Source organism: Camarhynchus parvulus, chromosome 7 (assembly GCF_901933205.1).
Source record: "Camarhynchus parvulus chromosome 7, STF_HiC, whole genome shotgun sequence".
Taxonomy (NCBI): domain Eukaryota; kingdom Metazoa; phylum Chordata; class Aves; order Passeriformes; family Thraupidae; genus Camarhynchus; species Camarhynchus parvulus.
Window position 1 is genome coordinate 33,893,449 of NC_044577.1, and position 12,973 is coordinate 33,906,421.

The following is a 12,973-nucleotide window of genomic DNA, read 5'->3' on the forward strand; positions in this document are numbered from 1 at the left end:
GACTGGTGGGTGGAAAAAGGAGAATGACAAGTTGTTCCTTGAAATCAGTGACAGCATCCCAATATCCCTGGACCTTTCTTTCTATCCATAGAAGCTCTAGGACCCCAGCCCAAGCTCCACTTCCAATCCAAGAATGAGTTTTGTTCTCTCAGAGCTTAATGAGCTTCAGTTGTGACCTCTTCTTGGTTCAGTATTTTCCTTATGTGATAAAAATCAGTTCTTCTGCATCTGAGATTCCTCACGGCCAGGAAGGAAAGGAAAAATTTTGTCTTATAATGTGGAGAGAAGATTCTCACCTAGTTGGTATTAATGCAAATTTCCAAGAGAAACTGGCATGTCATATGAGTTTATAGCATAGAAGAAGGGAAACTTTAGGTTCAAAAATTTTTCCTTCTTAACCATCACAGAGTCCATTATTGTATTGTTGGATTATGTTGAACAATTCAGTCCCAGGAATTTACCATGAAAAGGATTATTTCGTCTCCACTGGTACAATATAGTTTTATTGTAAAATTTATTGTTTCCTGTAAGTTTCACCCCCAAATCTGAGACATCTCGATCCATTTTGGAGCCATTGATGTGTATAATGCCAGCATCAGTTTATTTTCACTAAGAAACACCTCATTGTATATGAGGAGGTTGCATTGGTACAATGACCCCACAAAGGTTCCCAGAGAGTGGATGTGCAAAGCAGTCACACCACAAAGCAACACAGCTTAGGACATAACCTATAAACATCTGGCAGTATTTAGTCTCACAAATTGTAATACTGCAGAAGTTGTGAAAACACGGGATCTGTTTGTTGCCTCTTTGCAATCCTTGGTTTTCACAGTCGTTTTTACAGAATCAGGAAAAAACAGGGTAATTAAAACATAAGGTTCAACATCTTTAGATATGTAGAACATTTTCTGTTGCCTAAAACAAATATTCCCAAAGAAAGTATAAAACATTTTTCTGACTTGCAAAGTTTTTGCAGTCTATCATTTAAATTACTTAAATAAAGGGAGCTTTACTGCTCCCAAAAGCTGAGAATATAACACCCGCCATGCATATTAGCTTGATCTTTTTGACAGACCAGAAAAGTGTTTGTGTGTGCCAATTAAAACAAAAATGGATCCCTAGTGGCTTGTTCCTCACACAACTTCTGAAGACTGCTATCATTGTATGCCGGGGTAACCCTGGATAAGGCGGCTCTCCAAAGTAAACAAACTTTTCAAAACTTTCATGACAGATGGGGGTTACAAATGCATTTTAATAAGAGAGTTGCCAAAGCAACTTTTTTGCAATCAGCATATATTTACTTAACATCTAGCAACATTGGGAACACAAGGCAGATACTTTCTCACCAAATTTTTTAACAAATATCATTTTTTTTGAAAGATTGGTTGAAGACCTTTTCTCTCAAGCTGATATTTCCCCATCACTTCAATGTTAACTTTGCTCGACATCCAAAGGACTGCGAGATGGGTGAAGCCAGACTGTAATATGAGACAGACAATCTGCTTGATAATGAAATTTCTTTGGTAGTCATAAACATCTTAGAGTCCTTTAAGTAATTTAACTATCAGCATAACCATGACTACCTCTCTTTGATAGGCTGGCTCATGGAATGGATACATGATGCTGTATGAATATAACAGAGATCAAGACTGAGCCTTTTGTTTTCTTTTGTTGCCATTTTTTAATACTAGACTCAGCTCACTATGGTACAGCACAGAGAGATATTTTATTTATCCTCTCGGCTGCTTACTCATTCAGCATAAACATGGCCAAGAGACTGGATTATCTGTGAGAAAGAATTTAAGATCAACTTCCAGAAATGCAGTTAGACTTTTGATGTGTTTTTAGAAACTTGCATGGCTCTGTCCCAGTTTGATTGAAATCCAGTTAATTAAACAACTAAGGAGCATAGTATCTCCCAACTTTAATTAATTCTACCTTTACTGGGGGTGTGGACAGGAGTGTCCAAGGTTTGTGTATTAACTCTCAAGTTTTATTATACAGTAATGATTTTTTAAAAATGAATATTTAGAGACATAAAATTCCCAATATCCTTTCTTCTTTTTTTTTCTATTTATTTCCTTTCTTTTTGACTCTTTTCACAACCTCCCTGGCCCAGCCCTGGTGGCTGCCATGCAGATGGTAAATGGGGTGTCCTGCATTGCATGGATAGACCCCATCCTGAAAAATCTGTTAGGAAAACAGAGAGAAAATGCCAGATTTCCCTTCATTACGGGGAATCAGGTTGATTAACATGATCAGAAAAAACCCCACCAGTTTGTGAGCGAGCAAGGTGAGATGAAGGGAGCAGTGGGAAGGGGGAAGAGTGTTAACTTTGGAGCTAGAAATTCTCCAGCAACTCACATTTCCTTTTTTTCCTACACATATCAAGGGCAGCAATCCCAATGCACAGTGCAACCAGAGGAACACATTTTATTGAATTTCTGCACGCAGAGGTATCTGTCAATCCAAGTTTAAATCACTTAGTGCTCACCACAAGCTGTGTGAGTCCCAGGTGGCATAAAAATTTCTGTTTTCTGCACTGAATTTTGCACTGGATTAGCAACTGCTGAAGTTTCCACGGTCCAAAAGCATCCAATAATCCAACCCTGAACCGTTGGAGTCGGTTATATGAAGCCTCACCTCAATAGTCCAGCAATTTTTCTGGATGTCCCAGCTTCAGGGGGAGTTGAGCATTGGCTTGTTTCAGTATTTGGATGAATTAAGAACTGTGACATGTTTTTTTGGTGTTCATACATGAACCATACATTTCCTTGGTTGCTCACTCTCTCCCTTTTTTTTGTTGCACAATACGCACTAAAATTTTGGCTGCGTTTCTCCTTCCCCACAGAATTCTTCACTTCCTGTATTAAGGTTTGTTCTTGGCATTGTTTAAAAACAGTTGATCACTGCAAGTAATAGTTGTGGCCACCAGAGATGCATAAGTACACTTTGAAGTGGGTGAATCAATACGACGGGTTCGCATTTTTGTTTTGCCGTGTGAGTTTATCACCCTTTCCCATATCTCCATAGAGTGTCTATCAGTAGGATTGCTGAAATTGCCTCCATCCCTGTTCTGCAGCTAAAATAAATGCAAGAATATCTGTAGAAGTGTATACTGGTAAAGAACTAGAGGGATACCAGGAACGAGATGTTTTTCACAGTTGTGCCATGGTCCCCAGACCAAATTTGCAGGAAAACCATGGACAGAAGACCCTGATCTTCTTCCATGCCCGTTTTCCATTGGCATGGATATACTGTGAAAGGCAAGCCTGTGAAGCAAGCTCTGAAGGGTGATCTGTAAGGGTTTTAAAAGTCCTGGCACAGCAGTATATCCCAGAGCACAACCTAGCACATGATAAATACATAATTTCTAAAATTTTTTGAAACCATTGATCCTGGGTAGCCTGCAAGGTGTATTTGTATATTATAAAATGGTAACAGCATTAATTAGACACAGTGTCCTGTATTTTGTGGAGCTAAAAGGGTACATTTCTGTTTAATAACATAGGATCTTGTTGAACACCACCTTGGTGCATCATTATGGTGACACGCAAAAGAAGCTCAACCCTCCATTTGCAGCTCTATAAGGTGACAAGAGAAACCCTTAATAAGCCACAAATAGAATATCAGGAAGTGTTTCACACCTGCCTCCCTCCCCACTTCCCACACAGTGCTGGCAGCCCAGCAGTGCATTGAATTTAGCACACATTTACCTGTGGTGAGCCAATATTTTCTGAGGATCAATGCTTAGCAGCAGGGCTGTGCTACAGCTTGCTGCAAAACTGCCATGTGAGTTGATTCAGGCTTTGAAGTCATTTTTTTTCCATTGGTGCTGTAGAGAGAAAGAGGGAATTCAGGCACCCTGGGTCTCCTGTCCCCATCCTGAAGGGCATGGCGAACCAGAGGGTTAATGCCAGTTGTCAATCCTCGTGGGTGTTTATTGCTGACAGCAGCAGCAGCATTCTGCCTGGTAAGGTAGTGCTAATTCTAGACTGTAGCCTTTGCAAAAATGATGGCACAGAGAGAGGGATTTCGGGAGGTATTTAAATAAGTGAAGTACCTGGCACAATGGAGTCTGGCAGCTCTGGATAGAGCACTTAATTTTCCTTTTTTTTTTTTCCCCAGATTTGTCTTTCATTTGTTTCCCCAGCCCCTCTGTTTATTTCAGCAGTGCCTGACACAGGGATGGTGTGTTAACAGGCCTTAATATTGAACAATTTCTGCTTGTTGTTAGTTATACATCATTTAGGGCTGTGATCATAAATTGTTCAATCACAAGGTTTAGTCAAAACCAGCATTCTTTACTGATGTCTTTTCCCAAGGGTGTTGAAAATTTGATTGTTCAAAGTGCAAATATGGTTTAGCAATCCTTTCCAAGAGTAATTTATCAGAAATCCTAAGGAGGTAATATATAAAAGTGGGATAGAAAACCTGCACATTAAATGGGATTTACCAGCCAAAGCCTTTGGAACTGCTTGCCTGTGAATGACTGGAATGGAGCAGAACAAAGTCAATTACTGACTGTAATTAAGGAGTGGATGCATTTAAACTGTAGAGAGCAGTAGCAGTCTTCTTGAAACTGTCTTGTTACTCTGAAGATTAGTCTGAGGAAAGAAAGAAAAGGACTTGAACTATATCTTACAGAAAGTATATTTTAAATGAATTCTCTTCCCTCCATTCTATGATCTGTTTTTACAGATTTGCTCATAAAACACTGATAATATATGATTATCAAAATAACACATTCAAGACAAAGAAACTTTCAACATGTATTTTGCTTTGGTCTTGTTAGCAATGGAGTATCTCTTTTGCATATCATACAGTGCAAATATTTATGCAGTGCTGAATACTTGTATTTTAATAAAGCCTGAATTTACTGAACGGAAGGCTGAACTATGTTGTGTCCTTTTTAAGCCTTCAAAATACAGTAAATCTAATTACATATGTTGCTCTTACTTTGAAAATGTTATTCCATTTTATAATTTTAATAATGATTTGTTTATACTGGGAGGGAGGCATTAGATTGAATTGTTGCCTGTGTTTAGTCTAATTCATATCTGCATGTATACATTAATAAATTGTTATATCATATCATAAATTTTGAACCCAAATGGAGGTCAGGTCTTTTCTGCTGCTCACCTTAAGCTGCATTTGGACTTTTGATTCCCTTTTGGTGAAGGGAGGGGTGAATGTGCAAGTGGTGATTAACGTTATGGCCCCGCACTAATGAGGGAATTGAGATTTCCCCAGTAAATAACTCTCCCTGGTGCTTGGGGAGCAGTGGGGTGGCTGGAGTTGGCCCCTGATGGGTGCAGAGGGGATGGGGCGAACATCTGCAGCCCTGCAGCCCCGAGCCCACACCAGGGGAGCGTTCCCACATTCTCAGCAGCACTCCCACAGGATGTCTCCGCTGGAGCTGCGCTGACGGGATTTTCCTTAATGCTGATGACTTTGGAAACCTTCCTTACAGGCATTTCCTCAATAAAGGGAGGGTTATAGGACAATTAATGTGACATTAGGCTGTTGTTTTTTGGTTTGGGTTTTCTTTTTCCTGGTATTATTTCAGTTCTAAGGGAGATGCTGGGAGTACCCAGGCTGGCGAGGAGCTGCTGTTTCTTTTTAACTTCAAGAGTAAAAACTCTTGGCATGGGGGAGATGCAGGGAAACAGCAGCACTTCAGGTCAATGCATTTACATAAACAAACCGTGCCAGGTCATAACAGCTTTGCTTTTTCCCAGAGTTGGTCAGAAGGAAATCCCTATTTGGTGCTAAATAATCCATGTTCCAGTGAACATTCCAGCATTCAGGCTAAACCTGCATCCCCAATACACCAAGACCCAAATGTTCCATTTCCACATGTGGATACCACCAAATTTTGCACCAGCAGCTTTTAACAGCAGCAAAAGAAGAATAAAACTTTGGTTCCAGAGCTGGCAGGGGCTGAGCTGTCTTGGAGCATGGGCAGAATGAGCTCCTGCCCCTTCCAAAATGTGCTGGTGATGTAGCCCTTGGTGGACTTGTCTGCAAACACAGACTTGTCTGCAAACACATGTTATGCCCAGCTGATGCTCCGTGGCCATGGGCACCAGGAATGTGTGGAATAATCCTGGGACAAAGCACTGCACAGCTCTGGGCCTCAGTTTTGCCATCTGTGAAATGGTTGCTTCAACCTGTTGTGTGAAATACCTGGAGATTTCCTATGGTGAACTATATATATATGTGTGTGTGTGTGTGTGTGTGTGTGTGTGTGTGTGTGTGTGTGTATAAAATAAAAAATTATGTATCATGATTATCCCAGTGGTTTACAGAAGTTCAGACCAACAGCATATACTTACATATTTCCACCAAATATTAGGTTAGGCAGTGAAACAGCATTATCAGGGGATTGAATATTCTTTTGATAAATATTCCCAGTGAGTGGGTCAAAAATGTAAATCGACTTCTATTCAGACAAACTGGGGATTTTTTTTCATGATAAATGGGCTCCTAATTACTCTGCTGCAGCCATCTTTGATGATAATTTCTTTTTTTAGTGTGAATGAATGACATTATCAATTTTACCAAAATGTTTGGAAGTGGGGAATCATAGGTAAATAATAAATGTGCAAATTCAAGAATGGAGGTACCAGACACAAAAACCAATATTAGTAAAATAGATACAGGAACTGCAAATGGCAGGAAATAATTTTCCTGATGAATTCAGTTCTTTTCAGGGTGCTTTGATTTCCCTTGAACTGTGTCTCGTTACACCGAGTTTCCTGGCTTTTCTTAACTTTTGTCACATACCCGTTATTTCTGCACTATTTGTGTTCTGTGGTTGCATTGCTGAGACAATATCTCGTTTGTTTTGACATATTCAAAACAGTTTTCAGACAGAGGTTCAGAACTCCTCGGTAGCTCGGCACTCCAGCAGACAAATCTCAGTGAAAAGAACAAGCATTTGGGGGGAACGGGAGGGAAAATAGAGGAAAATCATCTGCCTGGTGTGTGCTTTACTCACCTGTGTGTGCCCATGCCCTCCCCAGATCACCACAGTGTCAGGAAATGAGTTCCTCTTCCAGTCGGATATCGACTTTCTCATATTGGATTGGTTCCACGCTATCAAAAATGCAATTGACAGATTGGTATGTATTTGTTTTGGCTGTTACCTTTATTAATTAAGATGTAGCAATTTCAACTTCATTTGCTCAGGCATCTCTACAGGTTTTAGGCAGTCAGCAGCTAGCTAGACGTTCCTTTCTCTGAAGGATATAAAAATATGTATGCAAATCTACAAAAAAAATGTCAGATAAACAAGGTTGTTGCACAAAAATGTCATTTGATTCTTGCCTCGAAACGGAACGCTACATTTATTTCTCTGAAATAACAAGGACGCTGGCTTGCTGAGGGTTGTAAAAGCACACAAGCACTTAATAACTAATGAATTTTTGCATTTTCTGTTTATGCAGCCTACAGTATATAATCTTCAATAGAACTATTAATACATTTGAGCCTTTTATGAATTTTTGTATTACTTATTCACAAGAATAACGCTAGCAAATAATATTCCTTTGTAACTGATTGCTGGTATTCTCCCAGGAAGGCTGGGGGTTTTCTACTAGAAGTAAGCAGGGTTGCATTTTATTAAAACAGTTTTTAATTACCAAACCAGCTTCAGCTGTAGCTTTTTCTTTCTTTTTTGCCACTCTCAGTACAAATTCCAAACATCTTCCTCCTATCCCTGCCTGATTCAAGAACATTTTCCTTTTTTCTTTTTTTTCTGTTTTTGAGGGCACTGACTTTCCTTGTTTGCTGCAGAATCTGTTGAGAGAAAAATATCCCCATTTCTTGCATTTTTCAGAGGTTTTCAGTGCAGCGGAATCTGCAGCCTCTTTGAAAGGGTTAATTTGAACACAGCTACTGTTTCCTTAAAGAGCTACAAACATTCTATTACCCTGAGGCTATAATCAGCCAAGGAAAGTTTGATCTGATGATGTATGTCTTCATATTGTGCATTTCATTGGGTGTGTGAGGATATTGATATCCAACTAAAGATTTTGGGGTGGAGTTTTCCACGGAGACTCAGGGAAAAAAAAATATAATCTTTTTTAGCATACTATTCAACTAAACATCTAATAAACCTGATTAGATATATATATAGATATGTATTTTTTTAGTGTAGCTGAAGTATTATTGTGGCCTCAGCAGCCCTGAGCATGCAGAGAGAGCCACAGCAGCAGCAGCTGGTGGGGCACGAGTGGCCCGTGCTTGGCTGGCGCTGGCCAAGGTCCGAGTGCGCAGGACAGGACGTCCCCACGCACACTCCTGGCCACTCCATCTCTGCCAGCTGTGTCACTCCTGAAACTCTGAACGAGTGTGAAAAGCCTGGCAGCTCTCCAGCCTCTTGGGATGGCTGAGTCTCACCTGACCAAATGCCACGGGAGGAGACGTGGCTTCAGCCGAAACAGCCTCGCCTTTTTTTTCGTTCTTTTTTTTTTTTTTTGCTTTTTTCCTGCTCATTTTCGCTTTGTCTGCCAGTAAATTAGAATAAGAGAAAAGCCCCCTGACTACTTCTTAAGCTTAAACCAGCAGAATTCAACCCCAAATTTGCAATGATGTTTGAAGTAATTGTGTTTGCAAGAATATTTACTGTAACTATCTAAAACAGAAAAGCAATTTAAACACTCTTCCTCTTTGCCAGCATTTGGAAGTAGCCCGCAATGTGGAAATAATTTTGGTCCCTAAAGCCTAAAGAAGCAGGCCTTTTGTTTTCCTCACTTAAATGGGAATTTATCTCAGAAATTAGGATCAGTCTGTCAGGGCCATAAAAGCTTTGCCATATGACAAATTTTGCATTACACTTTCTTTAAATTATATACTCCCTGCACACTTGCTCTGTGTGTGTCTGTTAGCTTCTGTACTGGCATTCTGGAATCTCTTGCTTCATTCTTACAAATAATAATTTTATTAAAAGCATACACATATGTATATACATATATATATATTCTTTTTCCAGCCAAAAGAACAGAGAATTACATCGAGAAATTTGGAGTTCAAACTCAGAAGATCCTCCAGCATCGAATTACTGAATAACTTAGACACTGAATCCAAAGAGCCAAAGCCTGAACACAGAAAATCTTTAAGTAAGGCTTCTTTCTTTTCTCATTTTTCTTTCCTTTTTTTTTTTTCTTTCCTTTTTAAATAACTATGCCATTACAGGACAAGATAATTTTTATTACATACAGAATGTAAGGAAGATCACTGTGAATTTCAAAGCTGAATATGTTCTGCACTGATATACATAACTTGCATTTAAGTAAAGACAGTTACTAGCTCCACACTTTTAAAGGGTGACACTCTCTCCTAAGCAAAATAAATTTGTTTAGGAGCAAAGACATTTATTTAAGCCATTTATTTTTTAAAATAAGCAACACGAGCCCTACGTTAATGGTCTGTTGCAGTTGCTTTGTTTCCATTTTGGTAAAATACCTCAAATTGCCAGAGTAATTTTGTCTGTTGTGTATTTATACACTGAATTGCTGAAGGAATTGACATATCCTTTGCAGCCAACAATCAGTGATGTATCTATAATTTTATAGAAGATAAATTCCAGGGTTTGGCGTTGATCGTTTGTCAGTGTGATTAGAAAAGAAAGTGATCTAAAACCAACAGGGCTGTGCTTTACTCCTCTGAAAAGACTCTCCCAGTTTGTGCCGAGATGCTCGTGAGATCGTGGGCAGCAGGAGCTGCTGCTGACCCTGAATCCCTCACCCAACATTTTTTTAACTTCAGCCTCTCCCCTGAATTTTTGTTTTCCTCCTTTGTTTGGCGGGAGGTTCACATCCTGCTGGCGGTGGCAGCCCCACACTGGCAGGCTGGTTCGAGGTGCCTTTAGGTACCAAAGGGCTCTGTAGGAATTCGCCTGCACGCATTTCAGTGCAGGATCAAAGCCTGGGATGTTAAGAAAAGGGCTGCATTAAAAAAGACCCAACATAGCTATTTTTAATGATAATTATCCACACAATCATAAATATATGCACACATGCACGCGTGTACACACAAATAGAGACTCATTAAATAGTCTCTTTTTGCAGACCACAGGATTTTGGGGTTTGTTTTCTTATTATCTTGAAGATGTTTCTTTCTTTTTTTTTTTTAATAGGCTTTGTGGTGTTGTTTTTTGGTTTTTTTTTCTTTGTGTTATAAAATATAAAGTAGCCTGAACGTGGCTTGTGAAAAATTGTCCCAATATCTTTGCACTGGTGCTGCGTTGCATTTCTCAGAGGACGAAAAATAAGACTGAGAACACAGTGAGTTCTAAGGGTCTGATTCTGCTCTTATTGTAGCTAATAGCAAAATGCCCATAAACTGTCTCAGCACTCAGGGAATTTTTATTTATTTATTTAGACTTCTCACATATCTTTAAATGATAATTTGTCAGACAAAACAGAAAAAGTGACTATGAGCAGTGACAGAGACTTAGTCTATGTTTCTTTTCAAACCTTAGAGAATCCTGAATAACCTCCGTTTTGTTAAAGGCTATTTAAACTATTAAAAAAATGTGAAAATATCTGCTGTGAAATCTCACTGAATCGAAGCTTGCATTTAAATACCGTAGATTGGATTGCTTCTAAAATATGTATTCAGAACTTTTTTTTTTTTGGCCCCTTGAGATCAAGCAATTATGTGGAATTAGAAAAATCATATTATTCACTTACTTATTAGTAGTCTGAGCACAAACTGTATTGTCAGTTTTCTGCCTTTGGCTTTCTGTGCCCTTAATGTTCACACAAGTATCGTAGCCAGAATTATCGGCAGCTAGAGCCAAAATTGCTTTAAAAAGGCATGAGAACTGGTAATGACACATTGTTAGCAGTTAACAGGTGGTCGTTTCATTGTCCAGTTTGACTGCAGAGCACAAAGATATGTGCAATATCTGCAAGTGTATTTATAAAGTTCTTGCAAAGTTTAACGATTTTATAATTTTATAGTGCTTTTACGTTATTGACTATTGCCAGTGCCAAATCCAAACAAAGGAGATTTTTTAATGATGCCTTAGAACTCCTCCAGTTTAACAAAGAAGATGAGCAACTGATGTTTTAGCAGCCCACCCCCTCCCGCTTTGATAACCTTTAATGAAATATTCAGACAGCTCAGATTCATTTGTATTTACCTTCTCTACATTGTAGGGGTTGCAAAAATATCCTTGATACTGCTGCATCATTGCTTTTTTCTTTTTTTTTTTAGCAGTACAAGTATATAAAGGACAGGTACGAAAGCATTTCAGTAATTTACTCTTTAATTTAAAACTGGGGAGACTGTCCCTAGAGATTTAGTAGCAGGAATTTGGTTTTTATGTCTAATCCTAATTGCTTCTGCTTGCACTACAAGGACAAATGGTAATTCTCTGTTATGCTTTTTGAGCTGTAGACACTGCTTTCATTGAAAATTGGGCTCAAACCGCCAGGCTCAATTTCCAAAGTTCAGAGAGTGGCTGTTCTCTTGGTCATGCAGCCTTTCAGTGGCTTCTCATCCAGTTTGGTTTCAACTCATGCTCTAATTGAAGTTTTCTTGAGCTATGAAGAAACCAAGAATGGCCTTGGGGAGTGTTACCAAAATATGTAAAACTGTGATCTCGTTCTCAAATACATAGAAAGAGATGACTTTTTATTTTATGATGTCAGCTATTTCACTGATATAATTTCTGCAGCTGATACTGGTCAGAAATAACACAGTTTTCACCCCAGCAGCCTCCTCCATTAGAAGAAGGGTGCATTTTGTGCAAGAAAATTGCCTTGCAGCACCACTTCTTTCAGTGCAAAAAAGTGTTGTTCTAAACAAATAATTTTAAAAATTACTGTCAAACTTCATAATTTCCAAGTAATTTAATTATCATTCAGACTATAGGGGTATTTTGTTTTTTTTTGTAAGGTTGCCAAAAACCCCTCCTAATTAGCACCAATTTTAACTGGGTTCACATGTAGGTAGTCTACTATGTTAATTTTAAATCCCAGGAAGCCAGGCAGCTGGGTTGCTCTGCAAGTAGAAATGCTAAGTGTGGTACATGGGAAGTAGGGAAAGAATCTGGGATGTAGGGAAAGGGTCTGTGCACCACAAGGTTCCCAGGAATTGTTCTTCTCTCCCAACCCCAAGGGGCCTTACTGTGTGTCAGGACAGCTCTTGTGTTTTGGGCACTGAAACCAAGTGGATGCTCTCAGCTAAGCTCAGCCCTTCTTCTCCTGCCCAAGCACCCATCCTGTGGTTTGCATGCTCTGGGCCATTTGTGGCCATCATCTGAGAATTCTGTCCCCCAGGAGTGACCTCTTGTGGAAGAGCCTGTGCTGGAGTTGCTATTGATTGTCAGAGGGGATCAATTCCCCTCCTGCTCCCCCTCTCCAGGATGGAAACAAACAGCTCTGCAGTAAGAAGAGTGCCCTTTGGCTACCGTATCAATCTGAGGGCTGCTCTTGTCAAAATGCACAATCACAAGCTTGATAATGCAATCCATTCCCAAAGCACTATATTTCCAACCTGTTCTCCATCATTTCCTTATGGCGTCACATTTACTCAGTTCATCACATTCTTATTAATATTTTAGATTTCCTTGAAAGTGATGGAATTCTATTTTTATTACAAAAGCAACAAGAATAAATACTAATTGTTGTCAGTTATTTCCTTATGTAGTGGGAACAGTAATCTGTTCCTCAGCTTTAGGTTGCCAAAGCAAAATAATGAAATATTTTAGACATTTAAAAAAAAATCTGTGATATTAGATAAATGCAATTTGATCTCCTTGTTTGCCACATAAAAGCTGGAACTGCCTGAATTGATAAGATTGAATTGCATTATTTTTATTGTTTCTACTCGCATATTTTTTCCTTATCTTCAAGAACACTTTACTGGAAACCCGGTGGTTAGTCATGCAGCCTGGAAAATCTCCTCCATATTTGAATTCTAGCTGGAGGTGCCACAACTCCAGCATTAAGAATTT

At 39.2% G+C, this 12,973-nt stretch overlaps 1 protein-coding gene across 1 annotated transcript in view; it reads left to right on the forward strand.

Annotated features, from left to right (window-relative positions):
- Positions 1–12,973, forward strand: part of ARHGAP15 (Rho GTPase activating protein 15) — a 302,239-nt gene that overhangs the window by 138,452 nt on the left and 150,814 nt on the right. The window contains exons 7-8 of the mRNA XM_030952453.1: positions 7,029–7,127; positions 8,999–9,125. Of these exons, the coding sequence (XP_030808313.1) occupies positions 7,029–7,127; positions 8,999–9,125 (226 nt within the window). The remainder of the gene's footprint in view (positions 1–7,028; positions 7,128–8,998; positions 9,126–12,973) is intronic.